The sequence below is a fragment of the Rhinatrema bivittatum genome, chromosome 2 (assembly GCF_901001135.1).
Source record: "Rhinatrema bivittatum chromosome 2, aRhiBiv1.1, whole genome shotgun sequence".
Classification (NCBI taxonomy): Eukaryota; Metazoa; Chordata; class Amphibia; order Gymnophiona; family Rhinatrematidae; genus Rhinatrema; species Rhinatrema bivittatum.
In genome coordinates, this window is record NC_042616.1 from 44,061,999 (window position 1) to 44,081,322 (window position 19,324).

Consider the following 19,324-nt stretch of genomic DNA (forward strand, 5'->3'; position numbering starts at 1 on the left):
ATACCGGTTTACAATGTAACTTTAAAGGTAGAAATTACAATGAACAGGGAGGGCGAACAAGGAGGAGTATACAAAGAGCAGGAGGTGGAGGAATTAAAGCAATAAATAAAAACTGCAACGGACTATTTACAGGAATATACAAGGCGTAGGCAAGATACTTGCGGAAGTCGGTGTACTTAATCAGGGTAGGCTTGTCGGAAGAGCCATGTTTTAAGTTTTTTTCTGAACTTGGCGTAACATGGCTCTAGCCTGAGAGTGGTAGGGAGGGTGTTCCATTGTTTAGGGCCTGCAATGGATAGTGCACGGTCCCTAGTAGAGGAGAGGTGGGCTTTTTTCAAAGGGGGAATGGAGAGGGTGCCTTTGTTGACAGTGCGAGTGGGTCGTTCAGTGCGTATAGGACGAAAGGGTTCATCCAGCCAATTGGAATTGTGCGAGTGGATGGACTTGTGCACTATGGTTAGAATTTTGAAGAGAATTCGGGATGCGATGGGGAGCCAGTGGAGTTCTTTGAGTATTGGGGTAATGTGATCAGCTTTCCTTGAGTTGGTGATGACCCTGGCGATGGCATTCTGGAGCATTTGTAAGGGCTTGGTGGGGGAGGAGGGTAGGCCAAGGAAGAGGGCATTACAGTAGTCCAGCTTTGAGGAAAGGGTGGCTTGGACGACGGTGCGGAAGTCATGATAGTGGAGGAGGGGTCTGAGTTTCTTCAGGATGTGAAGCTTGAAGAAACCTTCTTTGAGGATGGAGTTGATCTGTTTTTTGAGATTGAGTTGTTGATCTATGATAACCCCAAGGTCTCTTACTGTGGGTTGGGGTGTTATGACGTTGAAAGCTGGATCGTTGGAGATCGGTGGTTTGGGAGGGAGGTGAGGAGAGATAAGGAGCAGCTCTGTTTTGGAGGAGTTTAGAGCGAGGTGGATGTTGGTGAGGAAGTCATTGATGTTGGCAAGACATGTGTTCCAGAAGGCAAGGGCATCTGAGAGAGAGTTGTGAATGGGAATGACGATTTGAACGTCATCTGCATAGAGGTAGAATTTGAGGCCGAGGTCTGTGAGGAGCTGACATAGAGGTGTGAGATAAATGTTGAAAAGGGTGGAGGAGAGGGAGGAGCCTTGTGGGACACCTTGAGACAAGGGATAGAGTGTGGAGTTGGCGTTTCCTATCTTGACGGAGAACTTTCTGTTAGATAAGTAGGATTTAAACCATAGTAGGGCTAGGCCTGAGATGCCTATTTCGGATAGCCGGTTGATGAGGAGGTTATGGTTGATGGTATCAAAGGCAGCTGAGATGTCGAGTAGGGCGAGGAGGTAACAGTTGCCTCGGTCCATGCCTATGAGTAAGTGGTCCGTGAGGGAGAGCAGGAGGGTTTCTGTATTGAGGTATTTACGGAAGCCGTATTGGGCTGGATGCAGAATGTTGTTGCTTTCTAGATATTCTGTAAGTTGGATGTTTACAATCTTTTCCATAATTTTGGATAGGAAGGGCAGGTTAGAGATAGGGCGGAAGTTAGCGGGGTCTTTAGGGTCTAGTGTTGGTTTTTTTAGGAGGGGCTTGACAATAGCTTGTTTAAGAGCATCTGGGACAGAGCCTGAAGAGAGGGAGGAGTTTATGATGTCTGCGATGGGTTTGGATATAGTGTTCGGGATGGAGAGGAGGGATTTTGTGGGAATGGTGTCTGAAGGGTGGGAAGCTGGTTTAAGTTTTCTGAGAATAGATTCCACTTCTTTAGCGGAAGTCAGGTCAAGGTCTTCATCCTCCCTTATGGCTTCTGGTGCCTCTGTGGGACCTTAATCTGGTCTTGAATTTCTTGGCACTATCTTTTGACTGCTGCACGGCCTCTCCTTGTGGCTGTTTACCTTGAAGACAGTTTTTCTCATAGGTAATCTGTTCAGCATGTTGGGTTTCCAAACTGCAGGCTCTTTTGTGCCATGAGCCATTTCTGCATGTGACTCCAGGGCCAGTACAGCTTCAGACTATAATTTCCTTTTTGCTGAGAATGGTTTTCAATCAGTCTATTTCCCTGCCCATGCTGGACAGGGATAGATATGTGAGTTTCGTGTCTTGTGTGCCTTGGATGTCAAGCGGCATCTGATGTTGTACTTGAAGATTACTAAATCTGTCAGGAGGTCTGATCAACTGTTTGTACTCCATAGTGGAGGTACACAGGGTGAGCCAGCAAAGCAGGCAACTACAGCCCATTGGGTTAAGGAAGCCATCACAACTGCCAGTGTGGATGCTGAGATTCCTTTGCCTAAACAAGTTACAGCACATTCCACTAGCGCATAGGCAGTATTGTGGGCGAAGCTTCAATTATTGCCTCGCTGAGATTTGCCGAGCAATGAAGTGGTCCTCCTTACACACCTTTTCCAAGCATTACCACTTAGATGTTCAGGCTCAGGAGGACACTGCATTCACATGTGCGATGTTGACAGGACCATGGGCAGCCTTCCGCCCTGTTCGGGAGTAGTTTTGGTACATCCCACTTGTGTGGCTTAGCCTGCCTGAGTGCAGAGGAATGAGAAATTACTCTTTCCCGGAGAAATTTCCTTTCCTCTAAGAAAGGCAGGGCAATCCACAATCTGTCCTCAGCTGCCAACTTGCCTTTAGTTCATCCTTTCGGTGTAGATAACGCAGTGTTGTTCCTGTTATTCATTGGAGGACTGGTAAGTATCATAACCAATCCCTCAGTTTAGTGAATGTTCATTCATTTGTCTAAGCTCAGTGTTCCTATTTGATTGGAAGCATGAGTGGTTGATGGTTAATAGTCATGTTCAGGTATAATCAGTTTGTCCACAGTTTGGCTTTTCCAGAGAATACTGGCAGGCTGATGTCAGCCTGATGTCAGCTTTACTCCATCTGCTGGTAGAGGTACATAACCCACTCATGTGGATCGGCTTGTCTTCTTTAGAGGAAATTAAACTATCAGATAAGTAGTAATTTCTCCTTAGACACATAAGGAGAAGAATGGTTAGCAGAAAAAAGGAGGTGATGTTGTCCCTGGTCCAGAGGACTGCTACTAAAAGGACAGGTGGTCTTCACGGAAAAGCATATGGGGACAAATTTAAGACCTAAATATATATACCCCAGAGGAAAGGTGGGACAGGGAAGATATGATAGAGACATTTAAATACTTCCAATATATTAATGCACAGGAGGCAGGTCTCTTTCAATGGAAAGGAGGCTCTGGAATGAGGGTGACAGGGGGAAGAATTGGGAGTATTTCTTTACAGAAAGGTTAGTGAAAGCCTGGAGCAGCTTCCCAGGGAGAAGTCAGAGACAAGGACAGAATCTGAATTCAAAAAATTATGGGACAAGCACAGGGAATCTCTGAAAGAGTGGCAAGAATTGCAAAGCTGAGCAGTAGGTGTGGATGGTCAGTTTAGACAGGCTGTATGATTTTCTCTGCCACCATGTTTCTATGTTTTTAATTTTTCCAATTAGCTTCCATAGCTTTTCTTTTGATAGCATTGCTCTGTCTTCTAATAATTGGTGGGCTCACTTTGTGTAATTTAAATACAGAGTTTATAACAAAAATAACAGTACATTATCTATATTTCATCTTCAGAGGTACATATAGCTGTATTTAGTCCTCTCAATTTTTCATTAGTTCTGTGGTCTATCTCCTGATTTATAGGGGTATCATGGCTTGTAATTTTACCAAAGGCGTTGTCTTCACCTACAGATTCTGCATAAAACTACCACTATCATTAACCATAGTACTGAGGATAAGGTGGCACCTTTTTTTTTATCCTGGACAATTTGAATTTTGCTTGTTACTTCTTTTCATACATTAATAATAGGGGATTACCATGCTGATATTTAGTATAGTTGTAACACAGCAAGATCATCACAAAGATACTCAGCAGACCCCTCTTCCCTGCTCTGGTGTCTTCTGAAAGTTATTTTAGATCTATAACTTTTACCACTTAGAACATGAAAATTATCTCCAACCAGTGTGGATTTTCTGGTGTTCTCTGAGGGATTTCTTCAGTTTGAAACTTTTATTGCATTCAGTACATAAAAAAGATCTCTCACCAGTATGGCTTTTCTGGTGATTGGTGAGGCTTATTTTTTGCCTAAAACTTTTATCACACTCAGAACATGAAAAGGGTCTCTCATCAGTGTGGCTTTTCTGGTGGTTAGTGAGGATTATTTTTTGCCTAAAACTTTTATGACACTCAGAACATGAAAATGGTCTCTCATTAGTGTGAATTTTCTGATGTTCTGTGAGGTGTTTCTTCATTTTGAATCTTTTATCACATTCAGTACATGAAAATGGTCTCTCATCAGTGTGGGTTGTCAGGTGGCTTGTGAGGTTTATTTTATGCTTAAAACCTTTACCACACTCGGAACAAGAAAATGGTCTTTCATCGGTGTGAGTTTTCAGGTGGTTCGTAAGGATTATTTTATGAATAAAACATTTACCACACTTGGAACAAGAAAATGGTCTCTCATCAGTGTGCAATTTCTGGTGGTTTTTGAGGTTTCTCTTCACTTTAAAGCTTTTATTACACTCAGAACATGAAAATGGTCTCTCATCAGAATGGGTTTTTTTATGTTTTTGGAGGAGACTTTTCAGCTGGAAAGTTTTATGACACAGCATACATGAAAATGGCCTTTCACCAGTGTAAGTTTGACAGTGAAGTGATAGGCTAACCTTGTACCTGAAGCTTTTATTACATTGAGAACATGAGAATGGTCTCTCGTCAGAATGGGATTTTTGGTGTTTTTGTAGGAGATTTTTCGACCGGAAACGTTTATCACACAACTTACATGAAAAGGGTTTCTCTTCCATGAGGAACATCTGGTGCTCCATGAGGCTACTCTTCAGCCTGACACTTTTTTCACATTGTTTATCTGTAAATGGTCTCTCACCTGTATGAATGCTCTGGTGTTCTGTGAGACTATTTTTAACTGTAAAACATTTACCACAATCAGAACATGAAAATGGTTTCTGACCAATGTGAATTTTCTGGTGCTCCTGGAGGTAATATTTTACTTTGAAGCTTTTATCACATTCAGTACAAGAAAATGGTCTTTCACCACTGTGGTCTTTCTGGTGGATAGTGAGGTTTCTCTTATGCTTAAAACTTTTCTCACATTCAGTGCATTTAAAAGGTCTCTCCTCAGTGTGGAATTTCTTGTGCTGTTTCACATGATATTTTGTTTTGAAACTTTTACCACACTCATTGCATGAAAATGGTCTTGCACCAGTGTGGATTATCTGATGTCTTGCGAGGTGTCCTTTTTGAGTAAAGCACTTATCACACTCAGTACATGAAAATAGTCTCTCTCTACTGTGGATTCCCAGGTATCTTTTGAAAACTTTTTCATCACAATAAGTACATGAAAAATGTTTCTCACTAGTGTGAATTTTTTGGTGGTTTGTAAGAGCTGTTTGTTGATTAAAGCTTTTGACATATTCAGGACATGAATATTTCTCACTCAAGTGAATTTTCTGGTGTTTTGTAAGGCTTGCTTTCTGATTAAACCTTTTTCCGCACACAGTACATGAAAATGGTCTCTCACCAGTGTGGATAAGTAGGTGGCGTTTCAGGGTTGTTTTTCGACTGAATATTTTACTACACTCAGTACACTGAAATAATCGTCCCTGGGGTTGAGTCTTCCCAGTGTGGATTTCCTGGTGTTTCTTAAATTTTGCTTTCCTAATGAAGCTTTGTTGGCACTCAGTATATGAAAATGATCGCTCAAAAATGTGAGTACTGCTGTGTAATATAAGTTTTCCTTTCTGACTAAATCTTTTGTCACAGACAGAACATGAAAATGGTTTCTCACCAGTGTGGATTCTCTGGTGCTGTGTGAGGTTTGATTTCTGATTAAAGCTTTTATCACACTCAGTACATGAAAATGGTTTCTCACCAGTGTGTATTTTCTTGTGTCTTGTGAGGTTTGCTTTTAAATTAAAACTCTTACCACATTCAGTACATGAAAACGGTCTTGCATTAAAATGGATTTTCTTTTTTGTAACGTTCATCATCAGTCTGGAACTTTTAATAAATTCAGAACTTGAAAATAATCTCTCCTCTGTTTGAAATCTCTGATACTGATGACTTTCTTTATTAGTATGTACATGTGCAGTACCTGTAAATAATCTCTCTCTTTTGTTGATTTTCTGGTATTGTGTTAGATCTCCTTTCTTAATTAAACCTTTTCCACTTTCAGAACATGAATAAGATATATCTTCTGTGTGTAATATTTGTTCTTCCACCAGTTCTTCCTTCTGACCTAAGGTTTCCTCATAGTCTGTACAAGTAGACGGCCTCTCTTCAGTGTGAAAACTCTGCTGTGACTCCAGAGTTACAGGGTCCATAAGGAATATCCTACATACATCATATGAACATCTTTGTTCCGTTGTCTGGTTTCTCTGCTCTTCCCCTGTGTGTACAAAATTATTGGCACTTTTCTCACACACAGTAGAGTTCTTAGGTGAGTCGCCGGATATATTTCTTTGCTTCTTTTCTGAGTGGCTTTGATTCCTGCAAGTTCCCCCCCAATCAGAACATGAAGAAGTTTCCTCTGTGTCTCCTTCTGATAACATCTTGTTCCCTTCCAGATTCTCACTGAGGGCCCAGTGATGTGCCTCTGTATTATGGTATCTGGGATCATCATTTTCTAGATAGAAAGGAAACATTTTGCTTACTTTACATTGTTTTAGTTTGCTATTTATTTTACATTAGAAATTTCTTTTTCTCTTTTCTTTGCTCTTTCTCCTTTCCAGGCACTTTCCCCACCACCCTGTACAAACAAATACTGTGCTGCCCCTCCCCCCTCATGATTCATTCAGTCTCTGTCCCAGCCCATCAAATAAAGTCAAGTTCCCTCCCCCAATCTATATTTTAAAACTGACAGGCCCCCCACCCCCTCACCGCTGTCACATATGCAGAACACAGACAGACCCTCACCAAATACAGAATGAAGAGATCAGAAAGTAACAACATAAACGTGCTGAGAAGAACTGAACTGGAACCCACAACAAACCTCTACATGCACAGCAACAATGGAAAAGCAGGAACATTACCATTCTTCATAAAACATTAAATAATAAAATAAAAAAATATAAAACATCAATCATAATAATAAAATCATATTTGTACAAAGAATAAATATTTTAAACCAGTTAATGAATAGAATATCCACAATTTCCCAAACACCAATAAAATATTTCAAAACATGAGAAAATAAAAAAAATCCAATAATTTAAAAATGTTCTATTCCCCCCCTCCCCCCCAAAAAAAATTAAATATTTCAAAAGAGCAGAAACATCAAATTACACCCAATAATTAAAACTAATAAGGATTTAAAAATCTCCTGCTCTCCATACCTGGGATCCTTTGATTTCCAGTCACCCTGAGATCATAGTGGTTTGGAGGAGGTAGGGCCTTGCAAATGTTATTTTCCCTCTCACACATGCACAGTAACACATTCATTCACTCACACTGTCTGGGCTTCTTCTTCCTTACAGATACATACATATTGTGTGTGTGTGTGTGAGAGTGTGTGTGGAGAGTGTGAGTGTGAGTGAGAGTGTGAGAGACACATAGGCTCTCACAGGCACACAAACATACAAGAACACACACAGGCTTTCACAGACACACACAGGCTCTTACTCACACACACATACGTGTAGGATGAGCTCCACCACAGCCCACCAACCTTCCTGCTTGGGATGGGGGAGCGGAAAGCTGTGTGTGGGAATGCGAGCACACGCAAATAAAAACACGGGCCTCACTTTCTTCAGCCGCCGGCGGATTGAGTTCCACCGGCGGCTGTGGCCTCTCTCCTTCAGCCACTGGCGGGTTAAGCTCTGCCGGTGGCCCCGCAGCATCTCCGGTTGCCGCTGGCCCGCCCGAGTGTGCCGCCCCAGGCAAATGCACAGTATGCACACCCGGTGGCACCAGACCTGGTAACTGTCTAAAGGAAAATATTGTGTGCGGAGAGGTAAATGCAATTTCCATGCATTATTTTTCTCCCCTGAGCTGTGCAAGCCCCTCAGGAACACCTCCTGTCAATGCACACCTGGACTTTTCCCCACAACGAGTGCAGGCAAGTTCCAAATAGTCAATTTATAAGGTAAAAAGTCTTTAATTCACTGAACTTGGCTTCCTTTCATTTATTAGTTATAAACCGCTAGACCACTCCAAGCCTGCCTTTGGAGATCTGCAACATCTTCAATCCAATCACAAAAGCTAAAAACAACAATTAAATCACCCCCAGCCCCCACCCAAACACGCTCGCAAATGCCCTGAGATGGCCTTAAAGCAACAGGATGAGGATAGGGACATCCAGTGTGATTGGTGCCTGTGACAGAAACCCTGTGAGTGATTCAAGAGCTCTCCAGAGGAGCTGGTGAGGGGTCTCTGCAGTTCCCAGCTGCTCCTTCCACTCCTCATCTCAGCAGTTTTACCCCGGTCCCTCTCATTCCTGCACTCACCTGAGCAGCTGCTTCTCCCAGTTTCTCTTTCCTCTGATCCCGGCTCATCCCTGATGTACGGCTCCTCCCCTCGTTCAATGTGGGAGATAATATCAGGGGTGACGGCCGGAGAACCTGCTCCTGGGGGAAGAACACAGAGCATTAGGTTTCCCATAATCACTCTGCTGTGATTCGCCCAAGTTTAGGGCATTTAAAAGTTTCCAGCATAAAGATATTTGCTGTCTTCAATAAATAAAAATGTTCAGACCAGAAGAAGCTTGGATCAGAGGCCCTGCACACAGGTAATATTTTATGCCCAGTTTGTGCACCAGCAAGTCAAATCTACATAGCAATTTAATGATAAGGAAACCAATATTCAAAGGCATTTAGCTGGATAACTCACAAGGCATCTTTTAGAAATGATTGCTTCAAAACAAGTCTCCAGCAATGCAAAATCAATAAATAAATACGCTGCTAACTAGCTTTTATGTTGCCAAACTGTAGCTGCAAATTAGTATTTATGGCTTTTAACCCCCCCCCCTACCTTTATCGCAAAAGTTGCGCCGGTGGCCCGCTGGCCCGCAATCACCTGACCTGATCCGAAGGCCTCAGCCACGCCCCCTGGAATGCCCCGAATGTCGTGCCGCCCCCCCTCCCCCAACACGCCCCCTAGCAAAGCCCCAGCCATTTAAATTTGGGCTGTATGTGTTTTTTCCTGTGTTTTGAATGCTAACCTCTTTGCTCTTACCATTTCTGCTATTCTCTTACAGAATTATATCAGCCACTTTCTCATTTTCCCTTTGGTAACCAGCTTTATACAGAAATTTGCCTCTGTCTCAATACTCCCCTTTTACCGCTGATCAAAGTTATTCTGTATTTTCCAGATCTTGAATTTCCAATAGGGCCTTCTCAGCACTATAATTCATTATTGTGAAGTTAATCTTTTGAAGGTCAAACCCTTAGCCTTAGTTTGTGTTAAGGTTTGTGGGTACGTGAACCCTTGACCCGAATGCGAGTTGCTGCCACCTATGGGGAGGAGCCCCACAGGTCCGCACCATTGGGAGGTGAGGTTAGGCACAGCGGGGGGAGCTCTGGGCGAAGCTATGGAGAGGTCCCAATGAGCCAGGAGAGTACCCCACAGTAGGGAGGCAGGCTGGAGGCGATGCCTTGGCTGCGACCCCGAAGAGGAAGGCACCAGACAGACCGCAGAGCAGGAGGCGCGAGACTGGCCATGCAGGAGGTATTCCAGAGAGGCAGCCCCAAGGGGCGGAGCCGTGCAGCGTAGAGGGTGTTGATATAATGACACAGGCCAACCCGAGGAGCAGGGAAGGCCGAGCCAGGTCTCTACTGATGATGTATGCACAGTCCCGGAGAACAGTGGAGTGCCGGCAGTCTCAGTGTAGCACGTAGACGCGGCCCCGAGGAGCGGGGAGGCGCAGACAGTCTAGTACAGAACACAGGCACAACCTCGAGAAGCAAGGAAGCCCTAAGGTTGCAGAGGTGTTCCAGGGATAGTCCTGAGGAGCGGGAAGCCTTGCAGGATAGGACCCAGGAGGCACACAGCCAGCCCGAGGAGCGGGGTAGGCCAGGAGAACAAGTCCCCGCAGGAGCGCACGCTGGCCCCCAAGGAGCGGGTACCAGACAGGGTCCAAGTCCAAGAGACCGATAGCATAGTCACAGGAACACAAAGGCAGGAGTTGTAGAGATGTACGGAACTTATTGCCAAGTCGGCTAGCTGAGGACAAAGGTGGAGCTTAAATACACAGGTCCGAGGAAATCATCAACCAGGGATGTCCCCGAGGTTCTCGCTGAAGAGACAGCACTGATCAGACCATTCTCTCTTAGCTCACAGAGCGTTTACTCTACTGAACATATGTGGGAGTTCCCAAGTGGACGCTGCCTCATGAGCCCCTCAGTTGAATTCAGAGCTAAGCTTTAGCCATGTAGCCGACTTGCCAGTGAGGCAGGCAAGTATTAAGCATGGCTAATTCATCCTGCTGTCTATGGAGAACACTGTTTATGGTAAACGAACTTGCTTCTCTGTTGACAAGCAGGGGTTGAATTAGTCATGACACACGTGACACGTACTGAAAAAGCAACCAAGACCCCACCATGAAGAGTGGACTACTGGATGAACAGGCTGCACAAAACTGCTTGTCCAAATTTACTGTCACTTCATGATAGATTGGGATGTGAAGATGTGAACTGATGACCAAGCTGCAGTTTTACTGATGTACTGGCTAGTTACAGCTCATAGATGAGCCACTGATGTGGCCATGGCCCTCACTTGATGAGCCTTAAGGAAGTCTATGTTCTGGATGCCAGAGAGAGCATAATGTGCAATACAGTCTGTAGCCAGGTTGTCAGAGCATGTTTGGCAATTGCTATGCCCAAATGATTAGGATCATAAGAGATGAATAGTCATGAGGACTGACGATGAGGCCGAGTTCTCTTTTGGGAGTAAACCAAGGGTCTCTTACAATCTCCTTCATTTTTGTTTGGCCTTGGAAAGAATGCAACACAATAGCTTGATTTATATGAAAAGCTGACACCAATTTTGGTACAAACTTAGGGTGGGTGCAAAGCAGCATCCTACAGTGGAAGACTTGCATATAAGGAGACTAATGCACCAAAGCCGGAAGTTAACGGACATGACTGGAACAAGGAACAACACTCTCCATGTGAGAAACCTCAAAGAAGCTGACTCCAACAGTTTAAAGAATGATTTTACAAGTTGTGCCAGCAACATATTAAGATCCTATGGCACTGGTGGTTTGGCTATAAGCTTTTCATGAACTTTGACACTAAACGTTGAGTGGATATCGATTTTCTCTCAATCTGAATATGGTAAGCCACTATGGCACTGAAATGCACCTTGACTGAACAATTACTGAGACCCAAAGATGAGAGAGAGATAAGAACTGAAGCAGCTTCCCTGGTTCGCAAGTGAATGGGTCCAGGAAGCTCTGATAACAAGAAAAAAAAATCCATTTCCATTTAAAGTTGCAAGGCTTTCTGGTTGAGGACTTTCTGGCAGATACCAACACATTTATTTATTTATTTATTTAAAAAGTTTTTATATACCGTGAATTTGCCAGGGTCTGGCCATCTAGGCGGTTTACAGTAAACACACAATTTAAAACATCAAATACGGTACATTTAAACCAACATTTCTGGGTAGTTATAAGAGAAGTGATCAGAGAGAACTCAACATCCATGTCATCAGTTTGGGAGAGAAGAGGTTCAAATGATATTGATGGTTCTATTCTTGAATCAATAAGGTTGGATCGGCCTTTAGAAGGATTGGGGAGCTGCTGGACAACTGCACAAGGTATGAGAACCTCATTGGTCTGGGCCATGCTAGTAACAATAATTATCAAGCAAGTCCAGTCTTTGAGCACTTTTTGCACTATCCTGGCTATTAGGGGAAGCAATGGGAAAGTGTACCCGAGACCTGCATTCCAGCTGAGCAGAAAAGGGTCTAGAGTGGACCTGAGCTTGCTTGGAAGAATACAGCAAAACATTTCCTCGTTTCTGCTTCCCTCTGCTGTGAATAGATCAATCAATGGATTGCCCCAAAGACTGAAGAGTTTGTCTGCTACTGATTGATGCAGGGACCACTTGTCAAGGCAATACCCTGCTGAGGTAGTTTGCCAATGTGTTGGAAATCCCCAGAAAGTGGTCTGGTTGAAAGAAGGCTTCGTAGTCTCAAGCCCAATCCCAAATCCCTTATGGCCTCCTGACAGAAGTTCCATTAGCCTGTGCGCCTCTGTTTGTTGATGTAAAATATGGCTACTTGGATGAGTATTCTGCTTCTCTGGAGAAGATGCAGGAAAGCTCTCAGGCATGTCTGATTTCTTGCTCTAGCAGAACGAGCAGAAACAGCCATTCCACTGATGATCAGGTTCTCCTAGTTAAGGATGAGGACAAATACGTGCTCCTCATCCTTTGGTGGATGCATCTGTTGCTAACAGGATTTGTTGGAGAAGCAAATGAAGGAGAACTCCCTTCTCTAAAACGTTCAGCTCCAGCCACCAGTGTCGTTCCCTCTTCATTTCCTGCGAGACATTTACCAGGGTCAACAAAGGTTGCGTTAACTGGTCCCATTGGGCATGGAGGCCCCACTGGAGGATGCGCAAGAAGAAGCAGGTTAGGAAAAAAAAAACAAATGAATCGCTGCTGCCATTGGCTCAGAAAAACAAATACTTCCTTGGTTGTTGTGTGATTTGCCTGTATCAATCGTTGAGCCAGAAATCTGAGGCACAGTGCACGATCTAATTGGAGAAACTCTCCCTCTCTTCTCTGCAGTCTATCCATGCCCTGATGAATTTAATTTTTTTAGGATGGAATCTTGAAATTTACAGTGAAACCCAGTGACTGAAGGAGTTGGCCTGTCTTCTGCAGGAAGTTTAACACCCCAGCTGGAAAGCTCTCATTACTAATCTGTAATCTAGGTAAGGGAAAACAAAGATTCCTCGAAGATCCTTGGTGCAGCTGACAGCCTGAAGGGAAGCACCTTAGATTGCTAGTGAGATGATTCCACTATAGGTAGTGCCAATGGGAGGGATGAATGGGTATGTGAGCATACATATCCCTTAGGATCCAGGGTACACATCCACTCTCCAACCTGAATGAAAGGTAGGATGGTGCGGAGGGAGTTCAATTTGAATTTCTCCCTATATAGGTTCTTGTCCAGACTTATAAATCCAGGATGGGTCTCAATCCCCCAGATTTCTTGGGAATGAGGAGTAGAACTGCTGGCCATGCTGGTTGGGCAGGACAGGTTCTGTCGTCCACTGTTGAAGCAGCAACTCCAGGAGGAGCTGAGAAGTAGGAGCCTGATCTGGATTGAAGGCTGAACAATGGGGAAGCACCAGAAGCTGGAAGAAATGCAAGCAGTAACCAGATTCCACATTACTGAGTACCTAGCAGCTCTTGGTGATTTTGCACGTCTCCTCCAGGTAAAGGTGAATTTTACTCCGTTGTACATTCTTTTGGAATGAGGTGTGACTTACGGCAGACAGAGTAAGAGAATAACAACACTGGCTATGTCTTTTGTGAAACAATGACAAGCTATGAGAACACCTGTGACAAATAATAAAACAAACAAACAGATATACAATATCAGAGATGCTGAATCTCTCTCTCTGTCTCTGTTCAGTTCTGATCTGCAGCAATCTCCCCTCTTCCACCTTGCATCTGTACACTGTATCCTTCACTTGTGCATGCCCAGAACAATTCTGAAGTTTTGCCAAGCCACTGATAAGAAAAACTTTCTGCGTATTAACTCTGAAATTGGACATTTCTTGTTCACTGCTAATGATTACCATATTGTCTTTTAACCTAATACATTCTGCCCTGGACAGTTACCAGATGTTTCACCACTTAGCATTGTTCATGGCCTTGAAACGTTGCAGAATTGTTAGAAGAAGGAAGAAACTGTGTGAAGGGGGGCTGTAGGGGAATCTGTGAAGGGGGAGAAGAGTGGGCTGTAGGCAGCCCACAAGCTTATAAGCAGTCCTGTGAGTCTGTGTAATCTTACTCCCTTCTAAGCTGTACTTTCTGTGAGCAAAGTTAGGGGCCAAAAGAGGTTGTAAAGCATATGACAGTATTTTTCTCTCAGAAAAGACAGAAAATTATACACTAATACAACCCTTTAATGCAGGAGCTGAATTCTGGACTTCAAGGCTGGTCAAAAACTGGCCACAATTTTGGTTTGGGATAGTAGCATCATTTTTGGCTGACGTTTCTCACACTGTCATCCCTGAGCCAGAACCTGTTCCCGTGACAGCACAGGTGGAGCACGATACCACTGAAATTGCCGGAAAGGGCATCTCTGGAAACAGGATTGCTTAAAAGCAAAAGGGCACCTTGATGATGCCTGTCATTCAGAGCCCATCAAGTTCCTTGATCTGGGCATACATTTCCCTGAGCTTGTCTCCAAAGAGGTAATATCCAGTGCAGGGAAAATCTACCAATTTTTCATGGACATCACACAAACTGCTGGCCCTCAGCCAAGCCATTTGATGAGCTCCAATGGACACCGATGATAAGCGGGCCGTAGCATTAAATGACTCTCGTATATGGACCAAATGAGGTGGCGTACGCAATCTACTGTATCCAGGAGCACCTGTGGATATGCAGCATGGCCCGTGTCACTTGGGCCTAACAGCGGTTTCAGTTCCTGAATGCATCATATAGAACTGATGCGCAGTGAAGCGAGCATTAAGCACTGAGCTCTGGAAAACCTTTTTCCCCCCAAAGTTGTCTATTAACCTAGGATCTTTGTCTGTCAGGGTATTGGAGAATATTCTTGTCTTCATAGCCCACTTTAACGCTAACCACAACGACTAATTGATGAAGCAGCTGCATCACCCCAAACCCTGGGGAGTCTTTTGGACTCTATATTTTAGATCTCATTTTCTGGGTACTGGGGTACAGGAAATTGGATTTTCCCACATTCTTGTCTAATTCCTGCAGGATAGAGAGTGTATTGGAATTGCTAATGGTTCCACTGGATTGTTTAGCATATGGAGAAGTCCAGAGACTTCTATGCTGGGAGTCCTTTACAAGCAAGGACTCCAAGGGCCTTACCCAACTTAGCCAGAAATCTGGAATATCATTGTTCTCACACCCTCAGTAGCCTTATTGAACTATGCATACCCTCGGGGGGATAGATTTTTCCAACAATTTATTAAACTTGTGGCTACTGCGGCTCGATGTGAAATTGCTTTTCACTGGAAAGACAAGACCTTGCGCCTACGCTGGTTAAGATCCAATCCAGTGTCTCTAAGCTTTATACTCTTAGTAAAATAACGGCCCATAGACGGGAAAAAATGGGGGATATTCCACCATGTCTGGAACCCTTATTTAATCTGGAGACAGAATCAGTCGGGTTTCCTGAATTGTTCTTTTTTCTTTCATATTCTGTAACAGATAACATTCCACAGACCCTGGCTTGAACTTAACTTTTGTGGGATCCCAAGGGGAAAAGGGGGGGGGGGGGCGGAAAGGGATTTAATGAGGTAAAAGGAGATCGAGTTACTATATAAGTTTATTCATTTTATTGATTGCGAACATTTGTACAATTATGGTCACATTCTGTTATTTGTTGTATTGTATATTCAGCTACCGTAACTCTTTCTCAAATAAAGTTTAAATTACAAAAACAGAAATCTGGAATATGGGAGATCCTCATCTAGTGACGAGTGAGCCGGATGTTCAGGTAGGGGGTCCAAAGGAATTCCTTTTGATCCTTCCTCCAACCAGAGTGTGAAAGGACACTAACCCAGGATTCCCAATGATGATGAAGGTGACTGAGGTGGGGTCCTCGGTCATCCCCAGAGGGGAATATTTCTGGAGAACTTCCTCCGACTTGCTGGACTCTGCAGTGAGAGAGTGACGAGGGCTACAAACTGCTCGTGGAGGGATCTGATGAGAGGTCTCTGGGCACAAATGGACTACCTCTTGCAACAGCAAACCTGAGACTTTGGAGAGGAGATGTTGAAGAATGCCCTCTTTGTCCTTGGCCATCAGGGTGGCAAAGAAAGTCTTCACCAATTCCACAACTTAGTATAAAGGCTGTTGGGCCCTCTGACTAGGCGTCGATCGGTGGTGATAAATGCAGCATGTTCCTTCTGCTCCTCCCACCCTGCCAGAATGCAATGGAATTGGCGAGAGTTGCCGATTTAAAGAGATAGCTGCGTCAGGATCACCAAGGACTAGCTCCCTGCCCGGATGTGTCAATGGTGCCAAGGGGAGGCAGCATCACTGGTGCCAAGATTTGATGAACCAAAGGCACTGGGGCTCCATGCATGGTGTCGGGGGCCCAATGAATGTCTGAGGCTCAATGCATTGATAGCTCTGGGGATCAATGTGCAGGCAGCTCCAGGGCTCAATGCATGAGTAGTGCATCGATGGAGCTGCTTTGTTGGCACCGATTGCACTGCTGGCTCCGATGAATGGCATGCCTTCTTTTTGGCCAGCATAGAGCCCTGTGGTGCCCAAGAGGGGCTTGCAGACACATGAGAGGGGTATTTCCACTGTTTATTTGACCCCAATGAGGTGGAGGGGCCTAAGGCCTGCTGAAGGAGTTCCTGCTCAACTCAGCACCCAGAGAGCTGAAAGAGGATCTATTCCAGGAGGAGTGGCTATGGCTCTTTACTTCCCTGCACAATTCTTCCACCTTTCAGGCCCATAGTGATAATAGATGGACAATGGTTGGGGTGGGCCCAAGACACCAAGAACAGATGTCATGGCCATCGGTGATAGATACTGTTTTGCCACATATGCAATCCTTAAAGCTGCTAAGGGCAGCCTTCCTGAAGTCAGACATTATCCTCTTTTTTTTTGTTTGTTTTCTAACTAGCACTGAAAAGTGCAGTTTGACAGCTGCCGAGGCAGTAAAGAAAGACAAAGTGAATTCTAAAATTAAGAAAATTCCTAAAAAAAACCAGAGAAGGTACATGTCCATGTTGTAACGCGGATAAAAAAAAAAAAGACTGAGGGGCTCGAAAGGCAGCACCACGTGGGAGCTCCTGCACATGCTCAGCAGAGCAAAAGCTCTCTGAGTTAAGAGAAGGGTCCATTCGGTGCTGATGACAGCTCCACATGTCATGGCTAAATTCAGCCCTGCTTGTCATCGCAGGAATCTGCTTCTCTTTCATCTCCCTGATGATAGCCTGAGAAAGTCACATCTTAATCATGGTCTCCACTATACCAAGTCTCAGTGACTGCAACGATATACAAATCTGCCTCAATGTCTGTGAGATATGGTGGTAGGGAAGGAGGGGCTGCCGAGTATTGAATTAAACATGGAATCTATGCTTATCAACCCTGGATGAAAGAGAACCTATGAATCAGACCACAAGTATTAACTATAATAAGAGACATTATGCTACAAGCAGACAAGCTTCTATGATTAGCACTTGGGATATATCCTTAGCAGCAGACAGGAATAACTGGGCAGACTGGATGGAACTGGTCTTCCTTCACTGTAATATGTGTTGCTGTGCAAAATGATCAGTACAGCACTTGTTCACTTTCTCACCAAATCACAGTAGGAAAACCTCACATCTAGAATTGTATATATGATGGCCCAGGGCTCCCAATAAAAATGTAAAGTTCTTCCTTACCCAGAGAGATGAGGGTCTGATAATTTTCCATCATCACATCCTTGTAAAGCTCCTTCTGCCATTCTTCTAAATCCTCCCACTCCTCCTGGGAGAAATAGATGGCGATGTCCTCAAAGGTTACTGGGACCTGAAACACAAAGCCTTCCACACTCAGCACTTTCTGCATTGCATCCATCGGGAGATCTCCCAGTGCTGGAGGTTAAGAAGGGCAAGGAGAGAGTTTTCCATGTGTTTGTAAGTCACAGGGAGAGAACAAGAGTCATTATTCTGATCTCACACTCTCCAGAACAGCAGCAGCACCAGACACTGAGCAGATTACTCCATTTCTAGTTAGAAAAAGCAAAATCTTAAAGATCCTCTTTCTTATTTTGATTTTAAGTTCATTCCTATGGTGATTTCATTGTTCAAAATAAGAGTGATCTGTGAGAAAGATGCTTAACAACAGGGTGTATATGCACATAAGAGGCTCCTAATTCTTATTCCATAAAATGAGAACTTTAGTATATAATACACATTATTCAATACACAGAAAGGAGACCTGGGAATAAAACTAAAGAAAGAGAAAAAAAAAAAAGGAGTAAATTAGTCTTTCAAAGCCTTTAATCATTTCCTCTTATTAATTAATATACAGTATAAGGAACCGTTTTATCAGAAAAGTTTGCTTCAGAGTAGTTTTTTGTGTAAAGGATCCTCCCGGTTGTGAAGCAGCTGCTGTGCTCTGCCTTGTGGAGAACATGGGTTCAATTCTAAGGTCAAGTCTTCGGGTCCCTGTGCTAGCCAGGGCTAGGGTGGCTGCAGAGGTGCTGCTCACAGCCCCCGTGAGGGGACAGACTCCCAGTCATCACACTACGGTGACATCTAGGAGGCAGTAATCAAAATTACCCACATGGTTGCAAACTCCATGGAAACTTTTTCCCGCAGGGTTTGTACCACGAAACAAAAAAGTCCTTTGATTTATTGCCTAATGAAAAAATGTCCATGGAAATTACATAGAAACATAGAAACATAGAAATGACGGCAGAAGAAGACCAAACAGCCCATCCAGTCTGCCCAGCAAGCTTCACACATGTTTTCTCTCATACTTATCTGTTTCTCTTAGCTCTTGGTTCTATTTCCCTTCCACCCCCACCTTTAATGTAGAGAGCAGTGATGGAGCTGCATCCAAGTGAAATATCTAGCTTGATTAGTTAGGGGTAGTAGCCGCCGCAATAAGCAAGCTACACCCATGCTTATTTGTTTTACCCAGACTATGTTATACCTTATTGGTTGTTTTTCTTCTCCCCTGCCGTTGAAGCAGGGAGCTATGCTGGATATGCGTGAAGTATCAGTCTTCTCCCTTGTTGTTGAAGCAGAGAACCATGCTGGATGTGCATCGAAAGTGAAGTATCAGGCACATTTGGTTTGGGGTAGTAACCGCCGTATCAAGCCAGCTACTCCCCGCTTTGTGAGTGCGAACCCTCTTTTCTTCTCCCCTGCCGTTGAAGCAGAGAGCTCTGCTGGATGTGTGAAGTATCAGTTTTTCTTCTCCCCTGCCGTTGAATCAGAGAACTATGCTGTATATGCATTGAAAGTGAAGTATCAGGCTTATTTGATTTGGGGTAGTAACCGCCGTAACAAGCCAGCTACTCCCCTCTTTGTGAGTGCGAATCCTTTTTTCCACATTTCCTCTTGCTGTTGAAGCTTAGAGCGATGTTGGAGTCACAGTAAGCATGTGGATGTTTATTTAATAAGGGTATTGACTCCAGGCAGTAGCCATCAT

The 19,324-nt window shown here is 44.0% G+C and overlaps 1 protein-coding gene across 2 annotated transcripts in view; it reads right to left on the minus strand.

Moving 5' to 3' along the window:
* Positions 1-1,759: 1,759 nt before the first annotated feature.
* The window catches only part of LOC115085946 (zinc finger protein 850-like), a 53,664-nt gene continuing 36,099 nt past the window's right edge, over positions 1,760-19,324 (minus strand). The window contains exons 2-4 of one of the 2 annotated variants that reach the window (XM_029592497.1): positions 17,566-17,692; positions 8,453-8,572; positions 1,760-6,633 (exon numbers count right to left, since the gene is read on the minus strand). In XM_029592497.1, coding sequence (XP_029448357.1) covers positions 3,941-6,633; positions 8,453-8,572; positions 17,566-17,692 — 2,940 coding nt within the window. In that variant the 3' untranslated portion in view covers positions 1,760-3,940. The remainder of the gene's footprint in view (positions 6,634-8,452; positions 8,573-17,565; positions 17,693-19,324) is intronic. The other variant, XM_029592498.1, reaches the window with a different exon arrangement.